The sequence below is a fragment of the Annulohypoxylon truncatum genome (assembly GCF_022578515.1).
Source record: "Annulohypoxylon truncatum strain CBS 140777 unplaced genomic scaffold F4807scaffold_3, whole genome shotgun sequence".
NCBI lineage: Eukaryota > Fungi > Ascomycota > Sordariomycetes > Xylariales > Hypoxylaceae > Annulohypoxylon > Annulohypoxylon truncatum.
Window position 1 is genome coordinate 874531 of NW_025953789.1, and position 16611 is coordinate 891141.

The 16611-nt window shown below is 49.0% G+C and overlaps 6 protein-coding genes across 6 annotated transcripts; 3 read left to right on the forward strand and 3 right to left on the reverse strand.

The window, feature by feature from the left end:
- Positions 1 to 2530: 2530 nt before the first annotated feature.
- Positions 2531 to 4451, reverse strand: F4807DRAFT_202543 (RNA-binding domain-containing protein). Its single transcript, XM_047993826.1, has 3 exons — positions 3680 to 4451; positions 3002 to 3621; positions 2531 to 2950 (listed from the first exon to the last, which is right to left on the reverse strand). Exons 1-3 carry the CDS (start codon positions 4241 to 4243, stop codon positions 2620 to 2622), a joined length of 1515 nt encoding a protein of 504 aa, XP_047858371.1. The 5' UTR covers positions 4244 to 4451; the 3' UTR covers positions 2531 to 2619.
- A 222-nt stretch (positions 4452 to 4673) lies between these two features.
- Positions 4674 to 5524, forward strand: F4807DRAFT_409369 (uncharacterized protein). The gene is made up of 2 exons (XM_047996530.1): positions 4674 to 5035; positions 5164 to 5524. Exons 1-2 carry the CDS (start codon positions 4810 to 4812, stop codon positions 5295 to 5297), a joined length of 360 nt encoding a protein of 119 aa, XP_047858372.1. The 5' UTR covers positions 4674 to 4809; the 3' UTR covers positions 5298 to 5524.
- A 48-nt stretch (positions 5525 to 5572) lies between these two features.
- F4807DRAFT_409373 (mitochondrial ribosomal protein L37-domain-containing protein) lies at positions 5573 to 6761 on the forward strand. The gene is made up of 2 exons (XM_047996532.1): positions 5573 to 6126; positions 6312 to 6761. The coding sequence occupies exons 1-2, from the start codon at positions 5721 to 5723 to the stop codon at positions 6566 to 6568; spliced, it is 663 nt and encodes a 220-aa protein (XP_047858373.1). The 5' UTR covers positions 5573 to 5720; the 3' UTR covers positions 6569 to 6761.
- Positions 6762 to 8873, reverse strand: F4807DRAFT_409374 (TAFII55 protein conserved region-domain-containing protein). The gene has a single exon (XM_047996533.1). It carries the CDS (start codon positions 8613 to 8615, stop codon positions 7080 to 7082), a length of 1536 nt encoding a protein of 511 aa, XP_047858374.1. The 5' UTR covers positions 8616 to 8873; the 3' UTR covers positions 6762 to 7079.
- Positions 8874 to 9364: 491 nt separating this feature from the next.
- Positions 9365 to 11204, forward strand: F4807DRAFT_409375 (uncharacterized protein). The gene is made up of 4 exons (XM_047996534.1): positions 9365 to 9861; positions 9944 to 10545; positions 10616 to 10882; positions 10935 to 11204. Exons 2-3 carry the CDS (start codon positions 10077 to 10079, stop codon positions 10876 to 10878), a joined length of 732 nt encoding a protein of 243 aa, XP_047858375.1. The 5' UTR covers positions 9365 to 9861; positions 9944 to 10076; the 3' UTR covers positions 10879 to 10882; positions 10935 to 11204.
- A 184-nt stretch (positions 11205 to 11388) lies between these two features.
- Positions 11389 to 15611, reverse strand: F4807DRAFT_409376 (uncharacterized protein; the record flags this gene model as incomplete). The annotated part of the gene is made up of 2 exons (XM_047996535.1): positions 15167 to 15611; positions 11389 to 15107 (listed from the first exon to the last, which is right to left on the reverse strand). Coding segments are annotated over exons 1-2 (3535 nt in total), but the record flags the coding sequence as incomplete, so codon positions are not given.
- Positions 15612 to 16611: the final 1000 nt, after the last annotated feature.

The following is a 16611-nucleotide window of genomic DNA, read 5'->3' on the forward strand; positions in this document are numbered from 1 at the left end:
CGCGCTCGTGTTATCATTATTCTACCCACAATATGACACCATAACTAGTACCGGTAGCTTAGAATAAGCTTTATCTAACATATATGAAAGGATGCTAGTGAATAGGTAGGAATTACTTATACCATAGGAAATAGAGGGCTTGGTACAGTGCCAGAGTGCCCCGAAATACTCGACTAGCATAATACTAAAAGATGTACACCTCATACACTCGCGCGCGCCGGAGTTATCCCTAGGTGGAAACTTAGTCCGTCGGGAAATCTAACATTCAGGGGAAATAAATGAAAGCAAATTTGGATCGCAAAAGAGGCATCATAGTGAGAGAGATCGAAGAAAGATCGAAGTAGATGGGACTAGCTAGGTTGTCTGACGATCAGAAAGCAAAAACTGCTCCCTTGATATATGAGGCCTCTTGGCTTACTAAAGGGTAGAGATATGGCTGCTGTAGAATGTAACGGTGCCAAGGATTTTTGCAATATCAAATTGTAGCAGTGTCAGGGTGGAAGTCATAGTATTACACGAATAGAACCACGTTGAATCTAATTACTTGGTTTCCTCTATGGATGTCTATGCGAATGCAATTCATAATATAAGTACATGGTCTTCTTAAACATCTATTGATTATATTTCATTCTATAATATCTTTAGGTCGCCACTGTTTGAGCTATTTTGTATGGGCTAAATGAAGTGGTTGAGATAGCATGAGATTTGTCGCTACTAGAATAGGGGTAATGTGGTTGGTCTAAAGGGGTTGAGTTAATATGATAAACCAAAAAGACTTCAACTTTTATCTATTCATAGGTATCTAAAGAAATCCAGTCTTGCGAAACCATTGCCAACTGCTTAACTTACTACATTACGATAATCGAAACGTTGAAGTTATAATCTATATAGCGGAAGGTCCTTCCGTTTCTTGCTCTATGTGAATAACATCAGAATACAGAATTGATACAATCTAAGATTTGACATTAATAGGGATCTGCTTTCCGATATCTAAGTAGGCAGCAAGACCACCTGCACCCATATCTTGGATGGGTTCGCTCCTACGCATTCTAATGATCTTGGACTAAGAACAATATCCTCCTTATAAGAGGAAGGTGTCTTCCAAATTGACCGTATATTCAGGACGCAAATAAATATATAGACATCACACAATTCCCAGACCAACTTCAAGATAAACAAGTATTCGCATCGTCAGCTTTACCAATACCAATTAACCAACACCAATGAGTTCCCTGTCTCACCTTTACGAGGCCGCGATCGAACTATATATCGACACACTTTATTCTATGATGTCCCTTCTCCTCACCATGATGTATAGTGTATTCGCCATGGCCCTCACCGGCTTCCTCGCCGGTTTCTAGTACGGCCGTCACGTTGGCACCGGAACGTTGCTCACAGAACGCGATGTGCTTATCATGCGCGCCCTAGAACATTATTTAGAAAAGAATGCCGTGGATATATACGCAGAGCACACATGGGACTAGCATCATATATGCTATGTAACGGACTGGTGTTAAGCCTTTGGTCGTGGGTCGCGTCTTCTCTAAACCACCACTCGCCCCTTATCATAGACGCAGCTCGTATGCTAACACTTAGTCCCTACCAGTATCCGTCAAGCCCTCCCAACAGCGTTGATTTCCTGAATATGGAATCGCCCATGGTGACTATTCCTGGTTCAAAGCGAGGAATGCACAAGACACGGAAGAGTTTGCTTAAATAGCAGCGATATTTCCATCCCGTCGATTAGAAAGCAACGAGCCTCCCCTAATCCACCATACCATCGAAAGCCATAGCAAACCATACGATGTTAGCAACCATGTACGCCAAGGACGAAGCATGAGTAGGTACTACGTCTAGACTCCCACAGCTAGATAAGTCATCGGGGCGAAACGTTGCTTCGTGTAAAGTTGTCAAAGGAATATTGGGACTATTGCGAACACTTGTCAAGCTTATATCGAACTATTCGATTCATGGTTGTACTTTACGTTCATTTAACATAGAAAAGGGGGCAGCGGGTAGTAGAATTAAGCGGAATTCACTATGGACTTGACGAATCTATAGACCTGTGATGGTGAAACCTACGGGAAAACGCGAAGTGTGGTATACTCACCGAGCCTTGATCATACACCGTCAGAATAGCTGCAAGGAAATTGCTCACTGCTCGTCTCTCATACCCACAAGGGAAAAACTTTTTTATGCCCTCAAACGCCGTCGCAAAGCCCTCGTAGTCCAGAAGCTTGGTCCGCTCCAAGATGCTGGATTGATATCACAAGCATAAGGAGGTTCATACCAACTCTTTTGACTAAAAAGAAGCCCTCAGAGCCCACAGAAGGAAAAGCCGACTTGATGGAAACTGGTATATGAGAACCAAAGCGCGTAAGAACAGCCCATAAGTAACCGCGCGATCTCTTCGAAGAAGCCCTCGAGCCCCCAGAAACCATATGGAGGTTACCCTCCGATCAAGCCCTCAGGTTGTAGTACGGCTTCTTACCGAAGCGTAGCCCTCAAAGCCCACAACTCCAGAGGAGTATATAGTTTTGGAGAAGCCGACAAACCCACTAAGCCAACCGTCGTATCAAGGAGCCCTCAGATGGAACTGTCATGTGCGGCTACATCACTTTAGAAAGTGATCTTCTTGCCCTCAAACTGTCGCATGCCACCCCGAGCGGAATTGCCAAAGCCACCACCTCGTCCACCGCCGCCGCGACCACCACCGCGTCCACCGAAACCACCGCGGCCACCACCACGGCCACCACCTCGGCCGCCAAAGCCACCACGACCGCCGGAGTTACCATCACGAGGAGGTCTCTGGCTGGCAAAGTCAAGGCGGACGGCACGAGCACCTCGTCCCTCGCCGACATAAGCACCGTTCTTCGCGTTGAACGCGCTCTTGGCCTCCTCGACCGAGTTGAAACTGACGTAGCCGAAGCCCTTTCGGTTTCCAGATTCACTATCATATGATTAGCATTAGAATATTCCAGGTGGGAAACACTGGACTTACGGATCGGTAGGAAGTCGGACACTCTTGACTTCTGCGACCTCGCCGAAGAATGTAGCCACGGAGTCCTCATCAGCATCCCACGGCAGGTTGCCGACGAACAAGGTGTCGCTTTCCGCACTGACGGTATCTCCGTGCTGTCGAGCTCTGTCTTGGGCACGGGCATTGGGAGTGGCGTCATCAGCGGGGCGGGGCTTGGAGGGGTCGAGTCTCAATCCACGACCTTCAAGCTCAAAACCGTTCATCTTCTCGAAAGCGGTCTTGGCACCCTCATGAGTTGAGAAGTCGACATATCCGAAGCCTCGAGAGCGTTGCATTTGCTTGTCAGTGACAACTCGGGCGCTGGTAAGGTCGGCAAACTCCTTGAATGTTTCGTACAGCTTGTCGTCATCTACAGCCCAGCCAAGATTTCCAACGAAGAGGGTGGTGTACTCGTCCTCAGAAGTCTCGGTCTTGGACTTCTTGAAAGGTGTAGATACCTCCTCTTCAGCCTTGCGCTTCTTGGGTTGCTCAGACTTCTTCTCGGCCTCTTCAGAATCCTCGCTGGAATCGTCAGAGTCGTCGGAATCCTTCTCTTCCTCGGAAGAATCAGAGTCGTCAGAGGCGTCAGAGTCTTCGTCGGACTAAAATTCATATTAGCATGGGTTTATTTAAGTAAAGCAGATATTGATCTCGACGTACCTCTTCCTTAGCCTTGGCCTTTTCTGCGACAGCAGCGGCAGGCTTAGCAGACTTGGTAGCAGCAGCGCCACCATCTTCGCTGTCGTCGCTGTCATCGCTGTCATCCTCCTCGTTGGAAGAATCAGAAGAGTCAGAGGATTCCTTCTTGGCGGGCTTGGCCTTGCCATTCGTGACTGGCTTGGTAGCCTTGCCGTTAGTCTTGCCGTTAACCTTGCCGTTGGCCTGTGCCTTAGCAGCAGGCTTCTCTTCCTCAGACTCAGAGGCATCAGAGTCATCATCTGAAGAGCCAGAAGCATCCTCAGATTCGGAGTCCTCAGAAGCAGAGTCAGAGTCAGAGTCAGCCTCGGACTCGGAATCAGATTCGGATTCAGGCTCTACAACCTTCTTCTTCGTCTTCTTCTCGAGCTCCTTCTTGTTAACGGCCTTGGAAGCGACGTCCTTAGCGAGTGCCTTGGACTTAGCCTTGGGGCTGTCAGTGGATTTCTTGATGCCGGCATTCTTCACGGCAGTGAGAGGATTGGCAGCCTTGGCGGCTTTGCCATTTGCTTGCTTAACCTTGCCCATTGTAACGACGAGGTGTGAAGATTGAGTGATTGAATGTGAAAAGATATGCGAATCTTGTGAATTAATGAAAGAGGTGAGGATGAAGAAAGATGAAAGACGAGAGTGGGCGCACAGTTGTATTTCAATGGAAGGATGAAAAACTGTGGTTGGTAGCTCGAAAAAAAAGCTTGAAAAATTTCTAGACCCAGGACCCTTCCTCTTGAAAATTTCATTCTGCCTGTGGGGCAATCTCGGGCGGTGAGGGGTAGTGTCACACTAATAAGGTATGATAGCACGGATCACACACTATCTAAGTTTGTGCGGAATTGGAAGGTACAATCCGTGTACTGTACTTTGTACAGTACTAGTAGAGGAAATACGTAGTTACACGTGACTTGAGTCAGCTACCGAGTACCTACTGCGAGCATTGACATTGGATTGCTTGATTGAAGCTGTATCTCGAAATCTACCGAGAATTCCCATTCGACGCTCAACCACCCACGGCAGCATCAAATCGCTGCCGATTGAGGGCTATCCCGCTAACAACAAGTCCAACCTCGATTATATCATCCAAGCCTTTAATCGCCATGCCGACACCTGAATCCGAGGCCTTCCTGGCCAAGAAACCTACAGTCCCTCCCACCTTCGCCGGTGTCGACTTCGACGATAACAAACGATTGAAACAAGCGCAAGACGCCATAATCCGAGAACAATGGGTCGGCGTCATGATGGGCCGACTGGTGCGAGAGGAGCTGAGCAAATGCTACTACCGCGAGGGTGTTAACCACCTCGAGAAGTGCGGTGCTCTAAGAGGTTAGTTTGATATACGGTCCCTGTGGTAATGCTATATGGAGGCTCGGAAATTCTTGGGGGGACCATATTCGTTGCTATTGTTAATAGGATCTGGCTTGTGGCGATTGAATTGGCTAACATGTCAACAGAAAAATACCTCCAGATGCTCAAGGATGTCCGCGTACAGGGTTACATGTTCGAGCAACGACACGTCGCCCGCTCACGAGTGCTCAAGGATGGAACGGAGCAAATAGTAGACACGGAGCTGAGGCAGGCGAAGTAACGGAGCGAGAAGCCATGAATGCATGCTCTGAACAGAGGGTCTTTATATGAGGCCAATCTGGTGCAATGGGAACTTCTTCCACACCTATGATATTGTACATAATTGCTTCCGAAGCCCGGCCTGTCAAAAACAAGAAATCCAATCGAATTGCCATGTTTTATTCGTGAAATTAATATCCATAGACATTATTCGTATATTACCTAGTAGCACGTACCAAGATACCTGATATCTATTACCTAGTTGCAATATCCGGGGTTGAGGCTCTGAGCTGACGTCCCCTCCACTTTAACTGGTGGGCATCGAGTGGACATCGGCAAAACTGAACCCAAAGCTCCGACCATCGCATACAAAATTTCTAGAGCTTCAATATCCAAGCCTCCAAATCTCAAACCAGCGCCCCGCGCATCCCAACGCAATCCACTCATGATGATATGCCACCGCTGTCTCGCGCGCGCCTCGGCGCTCAGCTCACGCATATCGAACACTCTGCGCTCCTCCACCGCCATACGCACAATATCCAGCACCCACGCACAACGGTCACCCCCCGCGGCCCCATCACCATCACCGTCACCATCCGCCCCCGCATCCGCGCCCGGTAGCGAATCGCCCACCTTCAGCACGCCTCTGTCCGATACCGCAGCGGGCGGCGAGGAGAAGCCCGCGCTGTCGTCGTGTCCGGAGGGCACCATTCTGACGGGGCTCAACTACTTCAAGAACCGGACGGACCCCGTGGCCTTGGCTGACGATGCGTACCCGTCGTGGCTGTGGACGTGCATAGAGACGGAGCAGAAGGAAGAAGAGGCTGGCGAGGATGAAGGCGACGAATTCTGTGAGTTCCCCTGCGAAGTCCGGATATCTTCTGCTGTTATGGACCTTTGGTTGCGCTGAGTCTACACCCACCCAATCCATTTCATAGACATATCCATATATATCCATATCTACGTGCACATACAATTGAATAGACACCTAGCTAGGTGCCTACCCGACTCCACACACTTACTAACCCCCTCCCAGCAAAATCTAAAAAGCAGCGTCGTCTAGCAGCGAAGCGGCAACGCGCGCTCGAGGCCAAGATCCTCGCCGAGGGCAACCTCGAGGCCCTAGCGCCCAAGATCCCGCTGCAGTACCAGAGCATCAACCTGCCGGGCAACGAGGACGGCACGCCGGAGGGCGCGCTCGCCGCGAAGGAGGCCCGCGAGGCGCTGACCAAGGCCATGCGCAAGGAGAGGAAGAAGACCATCAAGGAGACCAACTACCTGAAGGGCATGTAGTCTACCACGACAGTAATGAAATTTCGGTGATGATAATGGGATATCTACGGCGGATGATCTGTTGTGTAAAACACACGGGGAGAAATCATGGCCTTGCGTAAGGGGCGAGGCTGAGCATAGCTCTACTCCCCGAGATGTACTATACGCGAGTAGACCTGTATACAAACATAAATCACACATATATGTCAAAGAATTGCGACTACTTCTCGTATTCGAGCGACTATTTCGACACTACTTACACAGAATTCCACAGTCGCAAACATATAACGCATCATCCGCCCATAAACCCGTGGGCAACCCAAGTTGAATCCATAGTATTTCCAGCTATATGCAGCGCTTAAGGGTATCGTATCGTTCCAATAACTCCTGTCCTTAGTCTAACCGATTGCCGATGTCGTTCCGTCCTTGCAAAGTAGACACCTCGTTTCGAGATATAAAGACGTCAAACCCAAAAACCCGCTGCCCCATTTCGATATAATACCCCTCTCGCCTTCCCAAGAATATGTCAGTCCTAATCCTCATCTGTCAAACCTAAGGCGGCCTTCTTGACAGCAATCTCCTTTTCGAGGTTGGCCTTCGTCGTCAGAATACGTCTCTTGAGGATAGGTGCATTGACTTCAGTGAGTTGGCGCAATGTCTCCTCATATGCCTTGTTCAAGTGCTCGATCTCATCAAGCTTTTCTTTGCGCTCTCGCTCTGCGACCAACTGCTCCTCATCCACTTCTTCATCATCTTCCTCATCGTCTTCGTCCTCCTCGTCTTCTTCATCTTCATCTTCTTCTGATATGACTTCCTCCGCCGCGGGTGCGGGTGTAATAGCATCGACAGTCATTGGAGTTGGCGCCTCTGGAACTTCTAATGGTAAACTTGGCGTGGCTGCAATAGGTTCCTCGATTTGCATTCCATCCTCGTCAAGCGCGGCCTCCATTGCGGCCAACAACTCATCGTCTTCTTCCACATCTTCCTCCATAGCTTCGGGCTGTTCTCCAAAGTAATCTTGCTCAATCTCGCCTTCGGCATCCTCTTCCTCCTCGTCCTCGGACTCGTCATCATCCTGCATCAATTCAACGTGGACTTCTGTGGCGGCTGCGTCATCCTCCAGTAATTTTGCAACACGGGCTGTACTATTCTGCCACTGCTTCTCAGATAATGTCTTTCTGAACCGTCGGTGGACAGCATCGTGCATTGGAGGGGTAAGGCCATGCGGCCATTTATAATCGTTCTTCAATACCATTTCCGGAATTGGGACAGTCTTAGCCTCAGCTTCATTCTTGACCTTAGCAAAACATAGAAGCATCTCTGAGATATCCGAGTTCTTCATCATGTTTTTCTTGTCCCACGTCTTCGTCGCTTCTGTGATAGTAGGCAGTTGGACTAGAACAGCAGCATAATGGTTCCCGTCAATAGTAACCACAGCTCGACGCGACTTAGCATCGATAAACTGAAGGTTAAAATCTGCGCCTCCCATTTGCTTAGGTACACCCATTATACCTTCCTCTAAGGCCTTCTTTAAATACTCCATCGAGGCATCCGGAACGGTACGGATCACAAAGGTGGATTCTCGGATGGGGTCTGTTTCACGGTCACTGGCCTCGGAATCGTAGCCATCGCCCGGTCGGTGCTCGACGGGCTCTCCTCGTGGCTTGAACTTGATGGAATTAATAGGCGTGTTCGGGGTGTGTTTAACTTTGATTATCTTGCTGGGTCTGTTTGACTCCTGGCGAGTCTCCGATAATGGGCGGTCTTCATCGTCGCTGTCAAAGCCTCGTTTCTTAGATTCGAGCAGCTTCTTCGTCGGCTTCGATGTTCTTCCTGCTTTGGACTTGGTGATTGTTGGCGTCGGGGCGGGAGAAGTGGCCGCTGGCGTGCCCGGTTGACTACCCTCCAATTTCTTCTTGATATTGATCTTTATCTTCTCGCTAGAAGGAGTCGGAGTCGAAGTAGTATTGAGTTTGAGTTTAGGCTTAGGATTATCGGCATTCGACGGGGGCGGCATGCTCTGACTCGTGTCAAGCTTGAGCGTGGGTTTCACATTGATGGAAGACATGATGGAGATTTAGAGGCCGATGGCAACTGAAGACAAGAAATGAGGATGGTCGCGTCTCAACGTCTCAATAAATTGAGATGAAGAGATGAGACTTAATCTCCAAGTCTCAGTAGTCGTGCTATCGTCGCGGTCGGTCCAATAAATAAAGAAAAAAGAGGAAGGAAAGAAATATAATTTCTCGGTGTTGGTTGAACTGGCTGAACTTTGAGGTTGCTCATGCGAACGAAACTTGGGATGAAGAACTTAGAATTCTTGAAAGCGCGACAGGTCGATTGGAAGTCTGGGGTCGACCTGTCCCTGACGCTTTATCGATAAGAATCTTGAGTGCTCGTGTGGGGCTAAACTATAGTACCTACCTGCACATGCACAGTACGAACCTTACTACGTAGTAAAGTGGGACAGAATCAATAAGCTAAGGTAGGTAGGTACCTTTGTACCCAGATAGTTACGTACATTGCAGCTCCACACTCTACGATCACGTCGTCTGTAACAAAGATCGCGACAAAGAAGACCCAATCAGTTATTCTCATGAATTAATTCTAAACTTTATATTTTAGGGAATTTTATTTTAAATCAAATCATATCAAGGATCAAGCAAGTTATTTTCTCAATTAATCCAACATGTACTCTCATTGGTCGAAAATATCCCGGTATTTGCGCGATTTTTGACGCTAGTCCGTTTTTGGACCAAAGCTTTGAGCTTTATTGACCAAAACCTCCCGTCGATTTTTAACTTCTACGTATGTCGCGTTTGAAAATAGCATCAAATCGTCAAATGCTACGACGCAAAACCTGGCAATTGCTTGCTAGGGCGCGCTAACTGCGCAGATGGCAGCGGAAATAATAAAATCATCTGAATTCGGTTAACGTACAACGATATTAATCACTACTTCCCGACATTGACACCAACATCGACATCGACATCGAAAGCTATACTGATATTTTTTCAACCCGACTCTACGGTTTCCAAAAGATATATAAACCAAGGCCCCCCATCAAATTTTCTCTCCTTCTTTTCTTCTCTTCTCTAGAGATTCATCTTTTCTCCAGTTACTTGTAAAGTTCACACTTGCAAGTTCAACAACCAACATCAACTTGACTTATCAAACCAAGTTCTCAATTTCTACCTCTACATACTGCTTCTTTTCTAAAGAAAGCTACTCTCCGCATTGATTGCACTCTGGGCAAGTCATTATCTTGACTCATCAGCCCTATTGGACGAAGGCGCGGATCTCGCTGGACACAGGTATGTCACTTTCGCTTTAGATGCCATCCCACGTTTCTGTTTCAAATGAAAATACCTAACCCACGCTAATCCTTGAATCTAGACTCTAGTCGTCAATTGCTAGTAGTTCCGACAGCCGCTTTGTTTGACATAGCATCGCGCGTCCTTGATTCCCTCGTTTGTTTCAGAGTCACCAACCTCGAGACAAAGGAATCAGTCCAGCTCGAGAATCCGCAATGTCGTCACAGGCACAGCAGAGCAGCCGTGCTCCCGGTTCTTTCGAGATCCACCACGCGCTCCTCCGCCCAGTCATCCTCCAGATCATGCGCGCACAAGGGTATCACTCCTCCACCCCTGCGACCGTCGACGCGTTCACCAGCCTCACGGCTAAGTACATGATGGCTATCTCGGGACGCGCGGCTCACTACGCCAACGCTAACAACGAAGACGGTGTGTCGTGTGTCCCCAACATCACCGACATCCGCATGGCTCTGGAGGACTGCGGCGCGCTGAAGCCAGACAAAGAGTTCACCGAGCAGGTGTTCCGTGGCGAGGAGGACACTCGTGGCGTGGATAACTTCATCCAATGGGCCACAGGCCCCAAGAACCTCCGTATTCGCAAAGTCGCCGGGCTCGACAAGCCGACCGCAGGCGACACGGAGATGGATGGACAGGAAGAGCCGCGGGAGACCGACTACCTCAGTGGTATGTTTAAACCTCCAACTATTCTTACATAATATCGTAATCACAGTCATGCTAACTAATTTGATTACAGCTCTTAAGAGGAAGCACAACAGGACTGGTGACGACTCTAAGTACGCGAGCACCATCCTGGGGCGCGGAATGGTCGATCCTGATCCCCAACCTAAGCCAAACCCTGTGCACCTCTGGGCGATCCAGATGCACGAACAGGCCCGCCGTCTTCCCGAGCATGAGGTAGCTCAAGAAGAGTCTCCCAGACCAGCCAGCTCTGGTCTGAGTTCACTGGCCGACGAAGATGTCGCCATGATGGACATGGACATGGACATGAACTTCTAGTCTGGTAAGAGACGAATGCCTACTATGTCAAAGATTTAATAACTAACAGTCTACAGCCATGCCTACAATCTTTATTCCTGAGTCATTGATGCGCACGTGAACAACGGAACGTGACGCTTGGAGTTGGAGGCATAGCTATGGCGTTGACGTTGGGTCTGTCTTTGTGGGAGTTCGGGTTGGCATTATGTATTTGGATCTTTGGGGAGGAACTACCATCACCGACTCTTTAGAGAAGTTTTGTGACAACAGCCGTGCTCATAAAATGAGTGTCGGCACGCAATAATACGCTTCTCTTGCCCTGCAAAAAAGCAGTGGCACCCACACAACTCATACGTCCGTTAATCATGCAATTGTGACATGTTAGAGTGATTAGAATCCAACCCCACAACTCTAGGCTCGTATACAGAATATACGCGGCCGTATAAAACGAGCGCCACCCATATATGAGCAAAGACAACATCCCTTGTACGACACTACGTTGGTGAATATTCACTGGTTCGACGAATCCTATTACAGACTAATAAGGAACCGCAATACGCGGCTCCACGTCTCATTTTTAAACTCCTTTGTGTTGGCAGCAGACTATGGTATCTATTGCACTTGCGCCTGTTATCCCTTTCCAACCCTAACCGACGTCTGAGCGAATGGACCCAAAATATCCAGCCTGTATCCCTTTTCTTAAACAAAGTAAATCTCTCTTTTTATTTGCGTCCAAGGCAAAAAGGGTATTAATCGTTAAAAAAGAAAACCCAAAAACCAAAAGTATTTCAACATCATATGTCCTCTCTCTTTTTTACATCACAGCACACTTCTTATCCTTACTCAGGCCTCTAGGTGCTACCGCCGCAGCCCAGGTCACATCCGTCCAGGTCTCCTTATCCTTCTTCTTACTCTTCCTCCGGCCCGTCCAGCCCCGGAGCTTAGCATCCTGTATATTCTTGAGCGCCCCTCTTCGGGCGCGACTCTGCCGGCGGGTCAGACTTGTATGGTGGCGCAGCGATGTAGAGGGCGGCTGCTCTCCATTATTGATACTAGAAATAGTTTCAAGACGCTCGACGGTAGGCCGAAGCAGGTGAGCTCCCGACGTTGGTCTAGGATGGCGAGGAACTGGTGCATGCAAGATCGGTTCTGAAGGCCCTCTACCTCCGTCCAAATAGCCGGGAGTATCGTACGCACCAGAAACACCCGTTGGCGTGCTGATAATAAGTGGCTGGTCTGGATCCGCCGGTGGAGGTTGAATTTCGGGAATTCCACTGTACCGTCGAGAATCTCGCTGACTACGACTACCCACAGGTACGCGTGGGAACTGGAAGCTTCCAGACGCGGGACGAGGAGCGCCAGTGCTGCCCTGTCTTCTGTGAAGACGTGCTAACAAATCCGGGGTAGGCGCAGGGGGTAAAGCTGCCGCTATAATTTCCTCGTTGTACTGATTTGTGGCAGGTGCGGAATGAGGGTAGCCATCAAATGAAGCTAAAGAAGGCATGTCCGAAGAAGGGGGAGCTCTTGGCCAAGTCTGAGCGTTGGGAAGTCTACCGACAGTTGGGTAGTTACCAATCTGTCCATTATCCCACCTCTGATTGCCCACTGTAGATGAGGGTGTGGTAGGATTGTGATAGTATGTATTAGCTGATCCTGGACGGGATCCTCCCGTGAATGGATGCGACCTAGATGAGGTTGGTGTATATTCCGTACGCCACGAAGGCGCTGTGTTATGTGGGCTAGGCCGTTCGGGGGTTACATTTGTCATGGCCGGGCCTTCGGATACGTGGGAACTTGTGGCCCGAGGAGTCCCAACCGGAGATACATTGTATATGTCATCATCATCCACGTGGGGTCGATTACGTCGCGAGAAAGTAGGGGATTGCCTACCTACCGGGACAGCAGATCTACTACCGTTGACAGAATCGTTCATGCCTCCCTGGCTTGGGAATTGGTAATTCCAAGACATGCGAGATGCTTGTTCTCGCAATGGGGTGGTTTGAAGACGAGGCAGCTCAGGACGACCGGAATTCGCATGCGAATATGGAACCGCCGGAACTGGTGGAACAGGTGGGACAGCCGACGGAAAAGAGGGGACGGGAGGAATCGACGATGGGAGTGGAGGAACAGGTGGGACGAAGTCACTAAGTGGAAGGCCGACGCCAGATATAGCAGAATGGCGTAGAAATGCAGGCAAGTCGCCGGGATCGTCCTTAGTATACGGGGGCGGGGGAGGTACCCAGTTGTCAGCGTCACTCTCATGAGGATGTTCCGCCCTTCCGTCGGCGCGTCTATACTCGACTCGACCAGCGGCGGCCGGTTGTGGATTACGTCGACGATTAACAGCAGCAGCTGTAGCGGCGCGACGCAGTGTTGGTCCAGATCGTGGGTTGGCATGAGCATACGGGGCGTCAAGAGCCTCTTGAGCCTCCTCTAAAGAGACGTCTTCCGTCTCATCAAGTGCCGTGACGTAGGAATTAGAACGTGCTGTAGCCATTGGCCGCGGTACTAGCGGATCCTCCAAATCGTCGATGTAGGTGTGAGAGGTTGATGGTCGAAGCAGAGCATCAACCTGGCGAGAAGAGGTTGCTGCCACAGACATTACACTATTCCGGTTACCCCTCCGCTGTGCCACTGTTCTTCGCCTGACGATGGCCACTTCTGTGTCGATATCTCGGTGTTCCTCTTCTAGTATTTCAGCCTCATTTGTGCCAACTTCAATGGTGATCTCTTTCTCTTCGCCGTCCTCCGTCCTATAGTCAAAATCGAGTATTGTAATTCTTCCTCCGTCTACAAAGTCGATACCGTCTTCCTCGGTTACGGGCTTAGGTGGCATAACGCCCCGAGCTGCAACAACAAGACGTTCCTCTAAAGACGTATCGCCGAAGCCAGAAACCCACTTGACAGTGCTCACACCAGTCAACTGGGTGATATTGCGCCCGCTCACGAAGTTATTACGGAACTTGTCGCAGAGTATTTGCCACTGGGGAACACGCCCACCGTTTACATCCTGTACTCGGGAAGGCGACCGGACTGAAACCCCGCTATTCATACGGTGCAATCCAGGAGGCCCATTCGAGTCAGGCGATGCGTGGATACCTTCAGGAACAGCTTCCAGATCCTCGGGTATGCCGTATAGCCATATGTCTTTTCCTTCAAACCCAGCCGAAACAAGGTCTCCCTGATAGTTAGCAGCAGGTAAGGTACATGGCAGCAAAGGCCCAGGCGAGGAGGTGCTCGGGACAGGCCCTGTGAAATAAGTCGTTCCGTTGCGCAGATCGTCAATTCTCACAGCACGGAAAGTCTCGAAGGATCGATCGTAGGTAAAAGTCCAAGTCGCCTCCATAGAACTTGATTCCTGTAGCAGAACAGCGTGACTACAATCCCGGCTTGTATTTGGGAAGAGTATAGAAGTAGTCCAGAGCGCGCTAATATTATTTTCTTCGCACATTTGATTTTCAGGATCGTAATAAGGAGCAGTCAGAATAACAGTGTTGGGCGTATGCGATGTCGTCGTTGTCCCTAACAGCTGAGTTCCGTCGAATGAGAAGGCAAGAGAGTCCACGCCGTCGCATTTAACAGCCCGTCGGTCTGTCGGTAGAGCTCCTGGGTTTAGAGATTGTACCTCGATGCCACCTTCGTATGCGGCAGCCAGAACGCGCCCACACGGGGATAGTGCGATCGCGCGAGGAGCGTGGTCTAGGATCAGCGACTGAATCCGACGAGGTGGAACTTTGCCCAAATCATATAGGTCAACCTGCATATCAGTTGACAAGACTGCAAGGAGACTGCCATCGTCCAAGATGCACGCGGATGCAGGGCGGCGCAGTATTTTAAACTCCCGCTTAACAGCTAGCTCGGGTTCCCTGACGTCAAAGACAAATATTCGAGATGAGTTATATGCGAGAATATGATGACCTCTAGGTGATGGACTAAATTGCATTCCCTCGCCGCCGGGCGCAGAGGACGAGCCAATACAATTCGAAATCAATTTGATCGTAGTCGACCTCGGTCGCAGATATGCTTCGAACAGGTTCCTCTTGACCTCGCGGGCGAATGAACGGCGCAGCTTAGGTAAGTTATCATCGTCACCGACTGTTGCGACTGGCACGGCATTATGACTAGAAGCGTAGGATGCGCATTGCGAGAGGTGGAGTGCATAGAGATGAGCATGTTGCGAAACACGCCTCCATTTCGAATTCAATAGGACGAGAGACGCAAACGATTCAGGATCAGTTAATTGAAGTATTCTACAGCGAATAGTATATTAATAACAGCATACACCAGAACAGATGGCAGCAGAACCTACTGTTCGATAATCTCGTCAGGAAGCCTGTCAAAAGCCGAAGGCGATTGCTTGCCGCTGGACGTAGTTGGCTTCTCGTCCATATCGGACTGTTGAACTTCGGACATGACAGGCGGATTGGTAGCCTCCGATGAAAACTAACGGCGCGAAACTCAGCAAGGTAAAAGCAAACACCTCACGATATCCCAAGACGAATACTATGCCATGACTTAACAGATATCTATACGTATTATTTGCTAGATTAGTTCGAATACATCATGAAGGTAGAGGTAAAGGAGAGAAGGAGAACGGGACTGCCGACTCTGCCTAGGCGTTCTGTCTCTCGGATCGTGTTGTTGGACAAGTTCGAGAATCTTGAGCGGGGAACCAATGAGAAGAGAAAGGCGAGTGTGTGACAGAAGAAAATGGAGGTGACGCGGCAGATTGACGCTGGGGTAGGATCGAATAGGATATGTATTAGATGTATTGTCTTTCCCTGAGATAGGGAAGCTGGGGCGGAGTACCTAGTAATTGGTCGGATCGCCCTTGTACCGTGTACATTGAATGGATGTCAGCTTCACCCGAGCATGTTACCTTAACTTACCTCAATTTAATAGCTGCTTGTAGCCTTGTTCGCGACTACTTGCATATACCTAATTTAAGCGACGCGCCGGTACTCCGCTTTGTATTTTGCGGGTACCCGTTATACACCTACGCATTTAAGCCTAAACCCTAGCCGATTGAACCACGATGCAGTTACGACTGCGAATATGGATCTAAGTAGGTACTTCAATACTATCCACGCTTGAGCACACACACACAAGTTGCGTAGAACAAATACAATGTCCAACGTTGCTCATATCATACTGATGTTGGGTGGCAGTACCTTGGCACAAGCTCGAGACTTGTCTCTAACGTTGCAAGAAGGATTACACGTAAGAAAAACGCTTCGACAATGTTGAATCTACCAATTATCGTGATAGGCGATCTCGGGTAGGCGCATGCTGAAATGTTCTTGGCAGGGAAATCTGGAGATACCTATATATGTACTATATACAAGAGCATAAAGGTTATGTCATCACTCCGCAATTACTTCAATGTTCTCAAGCTTGGCAAGCTATCATGACAGGGCTATAGCCTCAGTTGAAACAGCTAAAACAACCTTATGATTACTTCTTATGCAGATTCAAGTCTCGGTTGTTTGAATAATTATGATAAATCAAACTAGACGCCTCTGATTTTCCTTTTCAACGGCATACATGAAGTACCCCCTCGTAATAGGACTCCGTAAGATTCAGGCGCTAATCCTGCGGGTAAGAAATAAGGAATACGATCTAGCCAACCGTCTCCATATAAAGTTAGACAGTTCTATTTTTGGAAGTAAAGTTGCACTATGTAAGGTTGCTTGTACATCAGAACTCTAAACCATACCGAAACCTTTTTGTTTCGTGCAGCTGCAAAACGTAGGT